A 19,114-nucleotide genomic window follows, 5' to 3' on the forward strand; every position below is an offset into this window, starting at 1 on the left:
TTAGAAAACCCACAAGCACAGCCAGATGGGCACATGGGGCAGACATTAATGAAAGTGATCAATGTCTGCCACAGGGGAAGATTAGGTTCTCTAGACGTGATGATTATGGTACAAAAACAATGGGTAGCCCACGATAGAAACATTCCACGTGGATCTTGGATAGAATGGCTTTAATGGCTGAATAGCCTTTCCTTTCTCAGGAGTCCATGATGCTGTCTTTTACTGCCAGCCACTCACCAGCCTTCCTGTCCCTGCCTGGGATTTGTCCAGCCTGTAGCATGCCCTTCAGTTTCTCCACCTCAGCCAGTGTTGATGCATTTGCAATAGCATTCTGCAAATCAATAAAAGGTACTTTTAACTCAACATATGCATTTCAGGATTTACAGGTTCACGGGCATTTTGATGTTCCTGAAACCTTCAGCCTTTTCACGTCTTGATTACCATGCTCCAAGCACAGGTGTTCCAGGCAAAACCCCCCACAGCAAGTATGTATTGTGTGTGTATATATATATATATATATATATCCACAGTTAAGAGAAGTAGCTAGTTGGACCTCAATAACCATTCACATGAAGCAACAAAAATACTAGGTGAATAAAAAAAACTTTAGGGGAGAAGCCAATATAAATGGGGATGGCCATAGAGATATTTGAAGGAAGAGGGGAAGCGGAGACACCTGGTGAGAGAAAAGTTACTTCTTCAAATCTAAGTTAAAGAACCTCTGTTGATAGGCCAGAGACGCTTCTAGATCGGTTAAAAACATCTGGCCCGGACTTCTGGTTGCGGCCATGCCAGAATAAGGCCATAAGCCATTGGAGCGGAAGTAAGACCATTCGGCCCACCGAGTCCACTCCACCATTCAATCATGGCTGATTTCAACTCCATTTACCCACTCTCTCTCCATAGCCCTTAATTCCTCGAGAAATCAAGAATTTATCAACTTCTGTCTTAAAAACACTCAACGTCCCGGCCTCCACCGCCCTCTGTGGCAATGAATTCCACAGACCCACCCTCTCTGGCTGAAGAAATTTCTCCGCATCTCTGTTCTGAAGTGACTCCCTTTTATTCTAAGGCTGTGCCCCCGGGTCCTAGTCTCCCCTGCTAATGGAAACAACTTCCCTACATCCACCCTATCTAAGCCATTCATTATCTTGTAAGTTTCTATTAGATCTCCCCTCAACCTCCTAAACTCCAATGAATATAATCCCAGGATCCTCAGACGTTCATCGTATGTTAGGCCTACCATTCCTGGGAGCATCCGTGTGAATCTCCGCTGGACCCGCTCCAGTGCCAGTATGTCCTTCCTGAGGTGTGGGGCCCAAAATTGCTCACAGTATTCTAAATGGGGCCTAACTAATGCTTTATAAAGCTTCAGAAGTACATCCCTGCTTTTATATTCCAAGCCTCTTGAGATAAATGACAACATTGCATTTGCTTTCTTAATTACGGACTCAACCTGCAAGTTTACCTTTAGAGGATCCTGGACTAGGACTCCCAAGTCCCTTTGCACTTCAGCATTATGAATTTTGTCACCGTTTAGAAAATAGTCCATGCCTCTATTCTTTTTTCCAAAGTGCAAGACCTCGCACTTGCCCACGTTGAATTTCATTAGCCATTTCTTGGACCACTCTCCTAAACTGTCTAAATCTTTCTGCAGACTCCCCACCTCCTCCATACTACCTGCCCCTCCACCTATCTTTGTATCATCGGCAAACTTAGCCAGAATGCCCCCAGTCCCGTCATCTAGATCGTTAATATATAAAGAGAACAGCTGTGGCCCCAACACTGAACCCTGCGGGACACCACTTGTCACCGGTTGCCATTCCGAAAAAATACCTTTTATCCCAACTCTCTGCCTTCTGCCTGACAGCCAATCATCAATCCATGTTAGTACCTTGTCTCGAATACCATGGGCCCTTATTTTATTCAGCAGTCTCCCGTGAGGCACCTTATCAAAGGCCTTTTGGAAGTCAAGATAGCTAACATCCATTGGCTCTCCTTGGTCTAACCTATTTGTTATCTCTTCAAAGAACTCCAACAGGTTTGTCAGGCACGACCTCCCCTTACTAAATCCATGCTGACTTGTCCTAATCCGACCCTGCACTTCCAAGAATTTAGAAATCTCATCCTTAACAATGGATTCTAGAATCTTGCCAACAACCGAGGTTAGGCTAATTGGCCTATAATTTTCCATCTTTTTCCTTGTTCCCTTCTTGAACAGGGGGGGGTTACAACAGCGATTTTCCAATCCTCTGGGACTTTCCCTGACTCCAGTGACTTTTGAAAGATCATAACTAACGCCTGCACTATTTCTTCAGCCATCTCCTTTAGAACTCTAGGATGTAGCCCATCTGGGCCCGGAGATTTATCAATTTTTAGACCTCTTAGTTTCTCTAGCACTTTCTCCTTTGTGATGGCTACCATATTCAACTCTGCCCCCTGACTCTCCTGAATTGTTGGGATATTACTCATGTCTTCTACTGTGAAGACTGACGCAAAGTACTTATTTAGTTCCTCAGCTATTTCCTTGTCTCCCATCACTAGATTACCAGCATCATTTTGGAGCGGCCCAATGTCTGCTTTTGCCTCCCGTTTGCTTTTAATGTATTTAAAGAAACTTTTACTATCATTCCTAATGTTACTGGCTAGCCTACCTTCATAATTGATCCTCTCTTTCCTTATTTCTCTCTTTGTTATCCTCTGTTTGTTTTTGTAGCCTTCCCAATCTTCTGACTTCCCACTACTCTTTGCCACATTATAGGCTTTCTCTTTTGCTTTGATGCATTCCCTAACTTCCTTTGTCAGCCATGGCTGCCTAATCCCCCCTCTAATAACCTTTCTTTTCTTTGGGATGAACCTCTGTACTGTGTCCTCAATTACTCCCAGAAATCCTGCCATTGCTGTTCTACTGTCTTTCCCACTAGGCTCTGCTCCCAGTCGATTTTCGTCAGTTCCTCCCTCATGCCCCTGTAGTTACCTTTATTTAACTGTAACACCTTTACATCTGATTCTACCTTCTTTTCAAATTGGAGATTAAATTCTACCATATTATGGTCACTGCCTCCTAAGTGTTCCCTTACTTTAAGATCTTTAATCAAGTCTGGCTCATTACATAACACTGGCCTGTCCCCTCATGGGCTCCATCACAAGCTGTTCCAAAAAGCCCTCCTGTAAACATTCAATGAATTCCCTTTCCTTGGGTCCACTGGCAGCATTATTTACCCAGTCCACCTGCACATTGAAGTCCCCCATGATCACCGTGACCTTGCCTTTCTGACATGCACTTTCTATTTCGTGGTGCATTTTGTGCCCCTGGTCCTGACCACTGTTAGGAGGCCTGTACATAACTCCCATTATGGTTTTTGTGCCTATGTGGTTCCTCAACTCTACCCCCACAGACTCCACATCATCTGACCCTATGTCGTTTAGTGCTATTGATTTAATTTCATTCCTAATTAACAAGGCAACCCCGCCCCCTCTGCCCACCTCTGTCTTTTCGATAGGTTGTGAATCCCTGGATGTTTAAATGCCAGTCCTGAACCCCCTGAAACCACGTCTCTGTGATGCCTACCACATCATACCTGCCAGTCACAATCTGGGCCACAAGCTCATCTACCTTGTTCCGTACACCGCGCGCATTTAAATATAGCACCTTTAATTCTCTGTTGACCGTCCCTTTTTGTTTTCTTAGTGTGGTGGACCTTGGTTTACTGAGCCTTTCCATACACTGTCATATTTTGTGGGATGGGGACTATCGTAACCTCTCCTGAGTTTTGTCTTTTTGTGCTTTTTTGTATTCCTAAGCAGCTACGCTTCCCACTGATTGCTTCACCTCTTGGTTCCCTGACTTTCCCTTCCCCCCCAATCTCTAGTTTAAAGTCCTATTGACCACCCTATTTACTCTTTTCGCCAGAACACTGGTCCCAGTTCGGTTCAGGTGGAGACCATCCCAACGGTATAGGTCCCCCCTGTCCCAAAACTGATGCCAGTGTCCCATGAAAAGGAACCCCTCTTTCCCACACCACTCTTTCAGCCACGTATTAACTTCCCTTATTCTTGCCTCCCTATGCCAATTTGCACATGGCTCGGGCAGTAATCCAGAGATTATGACCCATGAGGACCTGTTTTTTAAAATTTGAATCCTAGCTCTTTATAATCTCTAAACAGGTCCTCTTTTCTAGACTTGCCTATGTTGTTGGTACCGACATGGACCACAACAACTGGATCCTCCCCCTCCAGTATCCTTTCAAGCCGGTCAGAGATGTCCCGCACCCTAGCACTGGGCAGGCAACATACCATGCGGGGCTCTTTATCCTGCTCACAAAGGATACTATCTAGTCCCCTGATAATAGAATCCCCCACAATTACAACTTGCCTATTTACTCCCTCCCTAGGGAATAAGTCGCACGTTCGGCAGCTCCTGCCGGGAACGGACTTTAGGGCTCTCTAGAGGGGCCCCAACGGCACTTGTTCAACGGCTTCCAGTGTGGGAAGGTAACAGCAAGGTCCCCCACAACAGTGTATGGATTGGACCAGGAGTGGAGCAGTGAAAAAAGGGATCTTGGAGCAGCGAAAAGTGAGGGGGAGAAAAAGCAAAATGGCGGCGGGTGGAGACCAAGCAGCATGGGCGCAGGAGCAGCAGGAGTTTCTTAAACACTGCTTTGAGGAGCTGAAGACAGAAATGCTGGCACCAATGAAGGCGGCGATTGAGAAGCTAGTGGAGACCCAGAGGGCCCAGGAGGGCGATCCGGGAGGTGCGGCAGAAACCCGCCAGACTACCCCCACCTGCACCTTCCCGCGCTTGGGAAGGACAGCAGTGGGGGTCGGAGAAGCGCACACTGACTGAGGGGCGGGGTCGTTGGGAAGGCGGGAGAGGCCGGGGTCAGCAGGAGTCAGCTGACTTACGGGAGTGTTATGGGGGGAGCAAAAGAGCTATATACGGATCTAGCGGGGAGAGGGGGGGTATAGGGTTGCTGCTGCATTGGCCAATGGGGAACTGGAAATAGGAGAGCTGGTCGGGGCGGGGGTCCGCCGTCTGGGGGCCTGGAGGGTGCGGGAGGCGCGGGCACGTGACTGGCCTAGAAAAGGAGATGGCTAGTCGGCAGGGGGGGGGGGGGGCGGTGTGAGAAGCCCCCCAATCCGGCTGATAACTTGGAATGTGAGGGGCCTGAATGGGCCGGTTAAGAGGGCCCGAGTGTTCACGCACTTAAAGGGACTGAAGGCAGACGTGGTCATGCTTCAGGAGACACGTTTGAAGGTGGCAGACCAGGTCAGGTTGAAAAAGGGATGGGTAGGACAGGTAATTCCATTCGGGGCTGGATGCGAAGAACAGAGGGGTTGCAATACTGGTGGGGAAGCAGGTGTCGTTTGAGGCCAAGAATATTGTAGTGGATAATGGAGGTCGATACGTGATGGTGAGCGGTAGGTTGCAGGGGGTGTGGGTGGTACTGGTAAATGTATATGCCCCGAACTGGGATGATGCCGGATTTATGAAACGCATGCTGGGTCGGATTCCGGACCTGGAGGCAGGAAGCTTGATAATGGCCGGGGGGTGGGGGGGGGGATTGATTTCAACACGGTCCGGCTGCGGCCAAGGTGCTTAGGGGGTTTAATGGACCAGATTTTGGGGGGGGGGGGGGGGGGGGGGGGGGAGGGAGTGGATCCATGGAGATTTGCTAGGCCTTTGGCCAGGGAATTCTCATTCTTTTCCCATGTACATAGAGCCTACTCCCGGATAGATTTCTGTGTTGAGTAGGGCGCCAATCCCGAAAGTGGAAGGAACGGAGTATTCGGCCATAGCTATCTCAGACCACGCCCCGCACTGGGTGGAGCTGGAGTTAGGAGAGGAGAGGGACCAGCGCCCACTGTGGCGTCTTGATGTGGGATTACTGGCGGATGAGGTGGTGTGCGGGAGTGCATTGAGAGATACTTGAAGGCCAATGACAACGGAGAGGTGCAGATGGGGGTAGTCTGGGAGGCGTTGAAGGTGGTGGTCAGGGGAGAGTTAATCTCCATTAGGGCCCACAGGGAGAAGAGAGAGGGCAGGGAGAGGGAGAGGTTGGTGGAAGAGATCTTAAGGGTGGACAGGAGATATGCAGAGGCCCCCGAGGAGGGGCCACTTAGGGAGCGGCGAAGCCTCCAGACGGAGTTTGACCTGTTGACCACAGGGAAAGCAGAGGCACAGTGGAGGAAAGCATAGGGGGCGACGTAAGAGTATGGAGAGAAGGCGAGCCGGATGCTGGCACACCAGGTCCGTAAGAGGGTGGCAGCGAGGGAAGATAGGTGGAGTTAAGGATAGCAGGGGGAATACAGTGCAGAGTGCGGTGAGAGTAAATGAGGTATTTAAGGACTTCTATGAGAAGCTGTACAGATCTGAGCCCCCAGCGGGGGAAGAGGGGATGCGACGATTTTTGGATCAACTGAGGTTCCCGAGGGTGGAGGAGCAGGTGGTGGCTGGTTTAGGGGCGCCAATTGGGTTGGAGGAGCTGGTTAAAGGATTGGGAAACATGCAGGTGGGGAAGGCCCCGGGGCCAGATGGGTTCCCGGTTGAGTTTTTAGGAAATATGTGGACCTGCTAGATCCGTTGTTAGTGAGGACTTTCAATGAGGCAAGGGAGGGGGAGACCCTGCGCCCAACAATGTCCGGGGCGCTGATCTCGCTGATTCTGAAGCAGGAGAAGGACCCACTGCAATGTGGATCGTATAGACCGATCTCGCTCCTCAATGTGGATGCTAAGTTGCTGGCAAAAGTGCTGGCTACGAGAATTGAGGACTGTGTCCCTGGGGTGATACACGAGGACCAGAAGGGATTTGTAAAGGGCAGGCAGCTAAACACTAATGTGCAGAGGCTCAACGTGATTATGATGCCATCGGTGGAGGGAGAGGCGGAGGTAGTGGCAGCTATGGACGTGGAGAAGGCCTTTGACCGGGTGGAGTGGGAGTACCTTTGGGAAGTGTTGCGGAGGTTTGGGTTCGGGGAGGGGTTTATCAGTTGGGTCAGGCTCCTATACAGAGCCCCGGTGGCAAGTGTGGCTACGAATCGACGGAGGTCGGAGTACTTTCAGCTGTACCGAGGGACGAGGCAGGGGTGCCCCCTGTCCCCCTTGTTGTTTGCATTGGCAATCGAGCCTTTGGCCATGGCACTAAGGGAGTCCAGCAAATGGAGGGGGTTGGTCCGAGGAAGAGAGGAACATCGGGTGTCGCGGTATGCGGACGACCTGTTGCTGTATATGGCAGATCCAGTGGAGGGGATGGTGGAGGTCATGCGGATCCTAAGGGAGTTTGGGGACTTCTCGGGCTACAAGCTCAACGTAGGGAAAAGTGAGCTCTTTGTGGTGCATCCAGGGGACCAGGGAAGGGGGATTGAAGAGGGCGGAAAGGAACTTTCAGTACTTGGGGATCCAGGTGGCTGGGAGCTGGGGGGCCCTGCACAAGCTCAATTTGACGCGGTTGGTGGAGCAGATGGAGGAGGATTTGAAAAGATGGGATGTGCTGCCACTCTCGCTAGCGGGCAGGGTACAGTCGGTTAAAATGATGGTCCTCCCGAGGTTTCTCTTTGTGTTCCAGTGCCTTCCCATTATGATTACCAAGGCCTTTTTTAAAGGGGTAGGTAGGAGCATCATGGGTTTTGTGTGGGCAAATAAGACCCCGAGGGTAAAGAGGGTGTTTCTGGAGCGTAGCAGGGACAGGGGAGGGCTGGCGCTGCCGAATCTGTGCGGCTACTATTGGGCAGCCAACGTGGCGATGATCCGTAAGTGGGTAATAGAGGGAGAGGGGGCGGCGTGGGAGAGGTTGGAGATGGCGTCCTGCAGGGGCACGAGCCTGAGGGCGCTGGTGACGGCACCGCTGCCCCTCTCGCCGGCAAGGTACACCATGAGTCCGGTGGTGGCGGCAACGTTGAAGATCTGGGGGCAGTGGAGACGGCATAGGGGCGAGGTGGGAGCCTCGGTTTGGTCCCCGATTCGGGAGAACCATCGGTTCGTCCCGGGAAGGATGGATGGGGGTTTTCGGAGGTGGCATCGGGCAGGGATCAGAAGAATGGGGGACCTGTTTATAGATGGGACGTTTGCGAGCCTCGGGGCGCTGGAGGATAAGTTTGGGTTACCCCCGGGAAATGCTTTCAGGTGCATGCAAGTGAGGGCGTTTGTGAGGCTGCAGGTGAGGGAATTCCCGTTGCTCCCGGCAGAGGATTCAGGACAGGGTTATTTTGGGTGCATGGGTCGGAGAAGGCAAGGGTTCGGCGATCTATCAAGAGATGAAAGAAGAGGTGGTGGTTTCGGTAGAGGAGCTAAAGGGCAAGTGGGAGGAGGAGCTTGGGGAGGAGATTGATGAGGGTCTGTGGGCTGATGCCCTGAGTAGGGTTAACTCCTCTTCCTCTTGTGCCAGGCTCAGCCTAATACAATTCAAGGTTACTCACAGAGCGCATATGACAGGGGCGAGGTTGAGTAGGTTCTTTGGGGTGGAGGACAGATGTTTCAGATGCTCGGGAAGCCCGGCGAATCACGTCCACATGTTCTGGTCGTGCCCGGCATTGGACGAGTTTTGGAGGGGTTTCGCAAGGACTATGTCCAAGGTGGCGAATGTCCAGGTCAAGCAGAGTTGGGGGTTGGCACTATTTGGGGTCACGGACGAGCCGGGAGTACAGGAGGCGAAGGAGGCCGGTATCCTGGCCTTTGCGTCCCTGGTAGCCCGGCGGAGGATCTTGCTATTATGGAAGGATGCGAAGCTCCCCAGTGTGGAAGCCTGGATAAATGACATGGCAGGGTTCATTAAGCTGGAGAGGATAAAGTTTGCCTGGAGAGGGTCTGTGCAGGGGTTCTTCAGGCTGTGACAACCGTTCGTAGACTATCTCGCGGAGCGCTAGGAGGTCAGCAGCAGCAGCAACCGGGGGGGGTTCCCCAAGGGTACTTTTGAATGTCATATGGGGGGGGTTAATATATACGGGAGAAACCCAATGTATAAATAGTTTATTATTTTTGATTGTGGTGTTTGTGTTCTTTCTTTTTTTTTTGTTATTGGGGGGGGGGGGGGGGTTGTTTGTTACAAAAATTTTGTTGGAAAAATTTGAATAAACATTTTATTATTTGCGAACTCGAGTGTGGTCGTGTGCCTCGACAGCGGGCTGCAAAAGGAAAACTCTCTCTCCCCTTTGAGTTGCACATAGTCCAGAGTGAGGTAGCCTCGTCAGAAACTTCTAATCAGAATAACTCATCTGTATTTTTGAAAGGCTGCAAAGTTGAGACAAGCGAGCATTATCAAAGACAGTGCTTCAAAGATCCATCTGAAAGGACTTCCAGACCAATTGTGTCAGAATTCTACTATATCAACAGCATCAAACCCTTTTTGAACTTGATCCTATTTTAAATAAAAGTGTGCATACTCCAGAGACCGTGTTTGCTTTGTGTTTGTGTGAAAGTGCATAGGTGATGGGATTTTTTTTAAAAAAGGGGAAATTGTTGCACTTCCAAGCTACAAATTTTATGTTCACCAGTTTTGCAAATTGTTTTTAAACAGTAGTTTGTTTTATAATAAATCAATTGTGTGTTTATTGAAAGAAGCCTGGTTAAAGTCTTTAGTATAGCCTTCGCAAAGATAAACAATTGGCCATTTCAGTGAGGGATTTAAACAGTTATATCTATTGTTACGACCTGTGGAGAAGTGGGGCTAGAATTCACCGTGCACTCCTCCCTCCGTCATAACAATATGTGTAGCTTATTAGTGAGCTCATTGAGAAAAGAAGTGGCAGAGTGCAGATGCATTGAAGGGAGATTAACTCAAACAGGGAGGAGGTGGGAACATAATGGTATTACAATGGGAGGGTTATGAATACCACAATAAGCACAGTCGTGCAGTGATTAGCTTGAGCAGTTAGGATAATCTCTGCAAACGAATTGGTCAATGTTTTACTATTAAATCGATTTGATAATAAAAAGTATTAACCAGACGTCACTCAACATGCAGAATAAAAAGGACAGATATCTGGAAGCTTGGGTTAACATTTGCAGACTGAACGGAGATATTCTGCAAAGCAATCATTCAATCTGCATTTGGTCTCCCCAATGTAAAGAAGACTACATCATCTAGGGTATATTAAATCGAAAGAACGAGAAATCACTTTATCATCAGAATGCTGTGTTTGGGGCCCTAGACTGTGGAAAGGGGTAAAAGGACAGCTGATGCAACTTTCGTACTTTAATGCGAAGGGAAGGGGGCCACTGATAATGATTCAGGAGTGGACCAGGAGTCAGAGGGAACAGTCCTTTTGGAGAGGGGATGGGAAGATATCTGATGATGGCATTTTACCAGATTTGGTGGAAATGGCAGAGTATGATCGGTTGAATGCCGAGCTCGTGGGGTGTTATTGGAGGGGAGGGTACAGAAGTGTAGGAAATAGAACTCACACTCCATTCAATCCACAAGTGTGGCTCCGAGCTCTTGCTCTTTTACTTCTCCATCCACACTGGATTTCTGTCCTACACCTCCCAATTTGTTCCAATGAAGCTTAACACAAGTTCAAGGACAGCATCACATCCTTTGATTAGGTACTTTACAGCCGTCCACAATCAATACCAAGTGCAACAATTTCAGATCACAACCACTGCTCCCTTTTCTGGACAGCAGCTGCTCGTGATACTGCTTTTCATATTTCCGTCTCCTCTAGTCTCCTTACTTGTTGCAGTCCCATTCCTTTCACCTTGTTATTTAATCTCTGCCCTCCAATCATTTACAGATTTTCCCTTTTGTTCTTTACCTCCACTTTTCCTGCCTTGTTTAAAATTTGTTATGCCTATAATCACTCAATTCTGATGTAGGGTTAATCCAAATGGATCTGTTGCCCTCCCCAAAGACGCCACTGGACCAGCTGAATATTCCCAGGGTTTTGTTTCTATTTTGGATTTCACAGGGATTTAGAAAAAAGACCATTTAGCCACTTGAGCATGTTCTACCATTCAATGAGATTATCGCTGATTTGTGACCTCGCTTCACGGTCTTTGTCCCACATTCCTTAATAATTTAAAATGTACAGTTGAACTACTATTAATTACAAAAGAGAGTTCCAAACTTCACCAAAGTGTTTAGAAGTGTTACCCAATTTCATTCCCAAAAGGTCTGGCTCTCATTTTTAACACTCTGTCCCCTAGTTCTGGACTCCCCATCCACGAAAAATAGTTTTTCTATCCAACCTATCTGTTCCCCATAACATCTTGAAAGCTTTGCTGCCAGATAATCCCAACTGCCATCTTTCCCGTACCGCGCTCTTCCCAAGTGCACCAGACTCTCCTCAATCCCCAACTAATTCCAATGCCCTGCTCTCTCTCCACAATCCTGAATACACTTCAAACTAATCCCACTGCCCACTCATTCCCCACTGCCCTGTCTCAAACCCCAACTAAATTCACTGTCTCAATCTCTCCCAATAACACTGCGCCTTACTTGGCTCAATCATCTTCAGGGTGAAAATGGGTATTAACATGTGCCTACACCACGCATTAGGTCAAAGCTATCCAGGCGGCACAGTGATTAGCACTGCTGTCGCACAGCACCAGGGACCCGGTTCGATTCTGATCTCGGGTGACTGTGCGGAGTTTGCACATTCTCCCAGTGTCTGCGTGGGTTTCCTCCGGGTGCTCCAGTTTCCACCCAGTCCAAAGATGTGCAAGTTAGGTCGATTGGCCATGATAAATAGTCCCTTAGCGTCCAAAGGCTGGGTAGGATTGCAGGGAAAGGGCAGGGGTGTGGGGCTACGGTAGGGTGCCCTTTTGAAAGGTTGGCACAGACTCAATGAGCTAAACGGCCTCCTTCTGTAGTGTAGGGATTCAATGCTCCAACAACTCGTGTAGATATTTCTTCAAACTACCAAGTGACTTGGATCATTTCTATCAAGCTCAGCCCAAGTCAGCATCAGCTTATCTGTGTTTAAGATTATCTCCCCTTTCATCTTTATTGAGCTTCAACCAGAGCAAGATGCTTGCTCGTTTTAGTCTTCAGCACCGTTCCAAGTGCAGTTCTCCACATCCTAACCCAGTATTAGTATTGACCATCTTCTCTTCAGTTTTTATTGCTGATTTCCAGCTTTTACCGTTTCACATGTAGAGCCATTGAATGCACAAGCCTACGTACCTTAATTGCTTCTACTTCAGGACCAGAAGGACCAGCTTTCTTCTTCTCTCCTGACAACCCTGCGCCTGGTGTGAAACTTCAGAACAAAACAAATCATTTTGTTATTTATGGGTCCCATAAAAAACTTCTCTGGACCTTTAAAGCCACAAAGTTGAAAAACCAGTGCAGTATCTGATCTTTTCATAAACTGATACATTTTACAATGCTCCGCTGAATGGAGCAGTACTTGAAGTAGCTTCCCTCAGAAACGCCAACATTTTAGCACAACGATCAAGAAACCACCAATTTGGAAACACTGGCCCTCCCCTCCCTCAGATATAGAGAAAAGCCTCTTTAACAGGTTTACTCCCACGTAACAAACTCCAACTCTAGTGTTTCTGAGGCAAGACATCAAGTCAAATTTAGTATCTGTATCTTACGTCTTTGTTTTCTTGGTTATATCCTTTGCAAGTTGCGCCCCACGCTTGCCTTTGAACATTCGATCCGCTTCCTGACGTTCCTGTGGCAATACATCACATCCAGTTACAGTCAAACTGATTGACTCTAGCTGAGCAACATCTGCCCAAATCACACAATTCTTCACTCGAAGGAGCAGGATCAGATTAGAATCCCAGGAATGCTTGCATCTTGAGATATTGACCAAGATGGGTATAGTTTCAATGGCCTTGCTCTGTAGTCAGTAAGGGTGAACATGCTGCAGCTCACATTGGGGAGAAATTGAACTTGTACCCTCCCCACAGAAACCAGATTGGTTATTTCTATAGGGTAAAAGTTGTAGCAGTAGTTTGAACTCAGGAAAAATCTGCAGGATCATGGGGAAAAGGCAGGGGAGTGGGACTAGCTGAGTTGCTCTTGTAGAGAATTGACACACAGGACAGATGGATCAGTTTCCTTCTATGTTGCAATCATTCGATGAATCTATTCCATTTGGCGACTGTAAAACTTCCCAAAACTCTTATTTGCAAACACATGTTAGTAAATCACCTCTGCCCTGATTAAAACAACAATTAACTTTGTATTCTTAACAGGGTCAGACATAGCAAAGATCACTTACAGGTGATATTTTAAATGAGCCTGGCTATATCTTCCACAAACGTGTGGCTAAATCTAACTACAGCATATCCTCACAGGAAACAAATCAATATTAGACACTGCCGCCTCCTAACCCATTTAATTCAAGGCAGCAAGCAGATTTTAAAGTCAACACGATACATAAAAACATTTTGTCTTAGAACCCTGGATGTTTTATTACATTAAAAACTCTGCACAAATGGAAGCTTCTGCTTTCGATCTTAAACATCCAGTATTCATTTCAGCCCCAAGTATTCTGCACTTATTTAACAGCTTGTCTTTAGAAGTTTCTGGGAATGATGTATACGCAGTGCAGAGGACAGAGGCTCAGACATCCCAATGCTCAGACGACATACGGGAAGCAACATCACAACCCAGTTATTAAACTTGGCCAACATGGAATTAAATCCAGCCTCTGTGGTACAATTAGCTGCAGTGACCTTTTTGATCGAAATAATTGAAGAAGCAAAATAGCAAACAAAACAAGTATTCTCTCTGGTTAAAATCCCAAAATTTCAGTCTGTATTTTTATGGTAAAATTGGACCATATCTTGAGCAGATGGGAATGATGAAACAATTTAAAACCTACATCATGGTTTTGAGAGTGTTACCAAGTAAAGAACATGACGCACAGCAAGGCTTCCGGATCGGATGGACGGTTTCCCACATTTCGGCCGAATCGGGGACTTGGGTCAAGAGTTCTGCAATGGGGAAGAGCTTTCAATGATGAACTGTGGAGAGATCATGCATCAAGAGCTCCCCAACAGCCTGAACTCCAGCAACAATCTGGATGGATGGAGCAGAGAGCACACGCATTCAGCAGTTTCATTGCATCCATGCTAGGAATTCAAGCTAAAATCCAAGTTCTCATTCGACAGGTGGTATTATCTTTTTTTTAAATAAATTTAGAGTACCCAATTCATTTTTCAAATTAAGGGGCAATTTAGTGTGGCCAATCCACCTAACCCTGCACATCTTTGGGTTGTGGGGGTGAAACCCACGCAAACACGGGGAGAATGTGCAAACTCCACCCGGCAGTGATCCAGAGCCAGGATCGAACCTGGGACCTTGGCGCCATGAAGCAGCAATGCTAACCACTGCACCACCACGTTGACCCTGATATTATCCGGAGGGGTGCAGCACAGACTGAACTGTCAAGGGGGCAACCTCTTTATGGGTTGCGTGACCCGTCAAATTTAACATTGGCTGCTAGGTCATGTATAAAAAGATGTCATATCTGTGTTTACAATTGTTGAGCTATGGAAACGTTCAGCGACTTCCGGTGGCGACATGTTGGTGGTGGGGCCACACGTTTGGTGGCTCCTGTTAGAGGTTTTGTTTTCGCACCCAGTTGTTGGGGAGAATTTTGTGTGATTACGGAAAGCCCAAGACAACCAAAGAATATCAAAAACGCAAAAAAAGAATCCGGAAAAAAGGGAGCGAGCAAAAGTCCTTTGGGGAGTTTAGCAGGAGGAAAGATGGCGGGAGCAGGCTCGCCAAGTTGGGCCATTCCCATTATGGTGGATAAGTTGGCCGAGGTAATGACAGGGGAGTTTGATCGGCTTTTTTCTAAGCACTTTGATAGACAAGGAATGATGGACTCACTCAAGGAGCGGGTGGATGAGACTCTTGCACTGCTGGAGGCGGCTCTGGCTAAGATGTTGATGGAGGTGCAGAATCAAGGAGATGCACTGAAGGGGGTGGAGGAAGCATTGCCGCAGCACAGCAACCAGTTCACCTCAATAGGTGAGGAGCTGTGGAGGGTGGTGGAGAGTAACAAAGGGTTGAGTGCCAAAGTGGAGGACCTGGAGAATAGGTCACAAGGACAGAATCTGAGGATCATGGGACTGCCCAAGGGGCTGGAGTGTCGGAGGCCGACAGAGTATTTTGCAGAGATATTCCTTTATGTGCAGGACAGGGGTTACCAGTCTCTCCAGTCAAAACCAAAGGAGCCACCAAGAGCTGTGATAGCATGCTCCCAGTTATCAGGTGAAGGAAAAGGTTCCGAGGTGGATGAAGCTGAAACGAGGGGTGAGGTGAGAAGGCGGTGATATTCATATATACCAGGATCTCATGTCAGAGCTGGCAAGAAGCTGATGGGTGGCCGTTGGTCAGGCTAAGAAACTAAATGAAAATCGCTTATTGTCACAAGTAGGCTTCAAATGAAGTTACTGTGAAAAGCCCTTAGTCGCCACATTCCGGCGCCTGTTCAGTGAGGCTGGTACAGGAATTGAACATGCGCTGCTGGCCTCCCTGGGTCTGCTTTAAAAGCCAGCTATTTAGCCCACTGTGCTAAACCAGCCCCTAGGCGACTTTGTATAAAAGCAACGTGGCGTTTGGGGTGGTCTACCCAGCGAAGCTGAGGGTCAAAGACTACTATGAGACGATGGAGGAGGTGGAGGCATTTGTGGAGGACTGGGACTGAATTGAGTTTAGACTTTGGCTGTGTTAACATTTTTTCTCGTTTCTCGATTTTCTTTCCCACCCCTTTTTTGTTCTCTTGGCAGGTTGTGTTTGGGAAGGGATAGATGTGGGATTTGCGGAGATTTGTTTTGTTTGAGTTTGAAGGGTAATTGGGTTGGGAGTGCGGAAGGTTTGGGTGTGTGGGCCTTTGTGTTTGTTTTCTCTATGTAGGGGAGGGGCTCTGGCCGATGCCACCTCGCTGGCAAACTATGCCGGCTAGTGAACGGGAGAGGTTGGGGGGGGGGGGGGGGGGAAAGAGAGAGTCGGCCGCGGGCATTGGATCCTGTATGGTCAGATTTCGATCGGCCTTGGGAGGTGTGAATGGGGAGGGGGATGATACTAGGAAAGGTGGTTTCGAGAGAAAGTGGTTGGGGGCTTTCTGGGAAGCGGGAATGGTAGCTGGTCAAGTGAAGGACCATGGGAGGCTTCGATGGGCTGGATGAGTCAGGTGTTACACTCAGGCGTTGTAAGCGAGGGCAGCGATACAGGTGGGTAAGAGGGTGAATTCCAGATGGAGATGGCTGACCAGGGAGATTGGTACATAATAGTAAAGGGTGGTTTGGAGGGGAGGTTAGCGTATGTGCCCAGAATTGAGACAGTATAGGTTTCTCAATATTATGTTGACTGCCATAGCGAATTTGTGTACACACCCAGGGGGAGACTTGAATACAAGTACTGCATCCGAAGGTGGATAGAATCATAGAATTTATCGTACAGAAGGGGCCATTCAGCCCATCGAGGCACCAGCCCTTGGAAAGGGCACCTTATATAATTTCAGGCTACCTCCCTATACCCGTAACCCGACCTAACCTTTTGGATACTAAGGGGCAATTTAGCGTGGCCAATCCACCTAACTTGCACATCTTTGGACTGTGGGAGGAAGGAAACTGGAACGCCCGGAGGAAATCCACGCAGGCACGGGAAGTGCAAACTCAACACAGACACTCACCAGAGGCCAGAATGGGGGGGAAATGGGCGTAAAAGTGTTGGCTACGTTTATGAGGATGTGAGGGGCGAACCAGTGGAGGTTTTTGCACTTGCACGATAAGGAGTATTAGTTCTTTTCGCCAGTGCACAATGTATTCTAGGATTGACTTTCTTGTCGTGGGGATGGCTCTGTTGGCCGGGGTAAGGAATGCAGAATATTCGGCCCATGCTCCACATTGAGTGAATGAGGTCCCGGAGAAGGGGCCGGTACAGAGGCCTGCGTGGAGATTGGACGTGGGGCTGTTGGCAAACCTAAATGTTTGTACCAAAATGGTAAAGGTGATTGAGGACGATGCAGGGTTTAATAGGAACAGGGAGATTTCACCGTCAGTGGTGTGGGGAGCGTTGAAAGCAGCAGTGAGGGACGAGGTCATCTTGTTTAAGGTGGACAGAGGCAAGAGAGGGGGGTCAGCGGTTGGTAAAGGAAGTTTAGGAGATGGATGGAAGGTATCCGACTCCGGATCTTCTGGTGAGGAGGAAGGAGTTGCAGGAGAGGTCTAACCTTCTGTCAACTGGGAAGGCAGTTTGGCAGTTGAGGCAGGCGAGGGGGGCCATGTACAAGTATGGGGTGGAAGAAGTGCGGGTGGCGATAGGGAAGATGCAGACAGGTAAGGCGTCGGGGCCAGATGTTTTCCCAGTGGAGTTTTGTAACAGGTTTATGGAGCTGTTTAGCACACTGGGCTAAATCGCTGGCTTTGAAAGCAGACCAAGGCAGGCCAGCAGCACGGTTCAATTCCCGTAACAGCCTCCCCGAACAGGCGACGGAATGTGGCGACTAGGGGCTTTTCACAGTAACTTCATTGAAGCCTACTTGTGACAATAAGCAATTTTCATTTCATTTCATAGGTCACGCTGCTGTCGGTGGAGATGTTTGAGGACACTGGCTAAGGGGGCACTGCTGGAGACAATGGGACAGGCATCCATTTTATTGCTGCTTAAAAAGGACAAGGACCCAGAGGAATGTGGGTCGTATATGCCAATCTCTCCGTTGAATGTGGATGCCAAGATTTTGGCAAAGGTTCAGACGCTCAGGTTGAAGTGCCTCCCGAAGATTATTGGGGAGGTTCAGACAGGGCAGACAGTTGTCGTTGAATAGAAGCACAAAGAACAACAAAGAAAAGTACAGCACAGGAACAGGCTCTTCAGCCCTCCAAGTCTGCGCCGACCATGCTGCTTGTCTAACATAAAACCTTCTACATTCCCGGGGTTGGTATCCCTCTATTCCCATCCTATTCATGTATTTGTCAAGACATACCTTAAATGTCACTGTCTTACCGGCTTCCAACACCTCCTCCAGCAGCGAGTTGCAGGTACCCAATATGCTCTGGGTAAAATACCTTCCCTCACACATCTCCTCTAAACGTTGCCCCTCGCACCTTAAACCCATGTCCCCATGTAATTGACTCTTCCATGCGCGGTATCTGTTGATTGTGGTGCTTTCTCAGCAGAGGGGAGGGAGTTGGAAGTGATACTGGATTCGTAGAAGGAGTTTGATCGTGTGAAGTGGAGCTATTTGTTTGCGGTGTTGGAGAGGTTTGGGATTGAGCCCAAGTTTGTGGTATGGGTGAAATTGTTGTCTAAGGACCCAATGGCGTGTGTACGCACAATTGAGGAGTCCTGAGTGCTTCCTGTTGCACAGGGGAATGAGGCAGGTGTTCCCCATGCCTCATTCACCTTCTGTTTGCACTGGCAATAGACCCCTTGGCCATAGGGCTGAGGTGCTTGGATAAATGGAGGTGGATAGTGGGGCTGGGGGAATTGGGTGTCCCTGTATGCTGATGATCTGTTGCTGTATATCTCCAACCCGGGCTCTTCAGTGGGGGATATAATGTGACTGCTGAGGAGACTTGGGGCATTTTCTGTCTAAATTTGGGAAAAGAGGGGTGTTTTGTGGTGTCTTCTCCAGGGGCGGGAGGGTTTTGGGTGGCAACAACCCACTTCAGGTACCTGGGAGTACAAGGGGCTAGGAATTGGGCACGGCGTTTGGTGGGCAGGGTCAAGGTGGATTTATTGAGGTGGGATAGCCTTCCCCCCCATCATTGGCAGGCCGGGTGCAGGTGGTTAAGATGAACATCTTGCCGCTGTTCTTATTTTTGTTTCAGTGCCTGACGGTCTTTCTACCTAAATCGTTTTTATGGGGGAGGATAGGTTGGTACTGTTGTTTGTGTGAGCAGGGAAGATGGCAAGGATTAGGAGAATGGTGCTGCAGAGAGGCAACAGTCAGGTAGCCTGGCCCTTCCAAACCGGTTATATTATCGGGTGACAAACGCAGAGAAGGTGCGGGGGTGGAGAAGGGAGATGGAAGCTTTGTGGGGGAGGATGGAGGCAGGCTCTTATAAGGGGTTGCAGAGGCTGGTTAACTGCATCACTCGGGCAATCGGTGATGGTGGCCACACTGAAAATATGGAGGAAATTTCGGCAGCACTTTAGGGTGGGGTGGAAGTTGATGCCGATTCAAAGGAACCATGGGTTTG

The 19,114-nt window shown here is 48.6% G+C and overlaps 1 protein-coding gene across 1 annotated transcript in view; it reads right to left on the bottom strand.

Annotated features, from left to right (window-relative positions):
* The window catches only part of snrpa1 (small nuclear ribonucleoprotein polypeptide A'), a 54,380-nt gene that overhangs the window by 11,410 nt on the left and 23,856 nt on the right, over nt 1-19,114 (bottom strand). Inside the window, exons 6-8 of the mRNA XM_072468813.1 lie at nt 12,539-12,618; nt 12,120-12,195; nt 238-331 (exon numbers count right to left, since the gene is read on the bottom strand). Coding sequence (XP_072324914.1) covers nt 238-331; nt 12,120-12,195; nt 12,539-12,618 — 250 coding nt within the window. The remainder of the gene's footprint in view (nt 1-237; nt 332-12,119; nt 12,196-12,538; nt 12,619-19,114) is intronic.

Source organism: Scyliorhinus torazame, chromosome 12 (assembly GCF_047496885.1).
Source record: "Scyliorhinus torazame isolate Kashiwa2021f chromosome 12, sScyTor2.1, whole genome shotgun sequence".
Taxonomy (NCBI): Eukaryota; Metazoa; Chordata; class Chondrichthyes; order Carcharhiniformes; family Scyliorhinidae; genus Scyliorhinus; species Scyliorhinus torazame.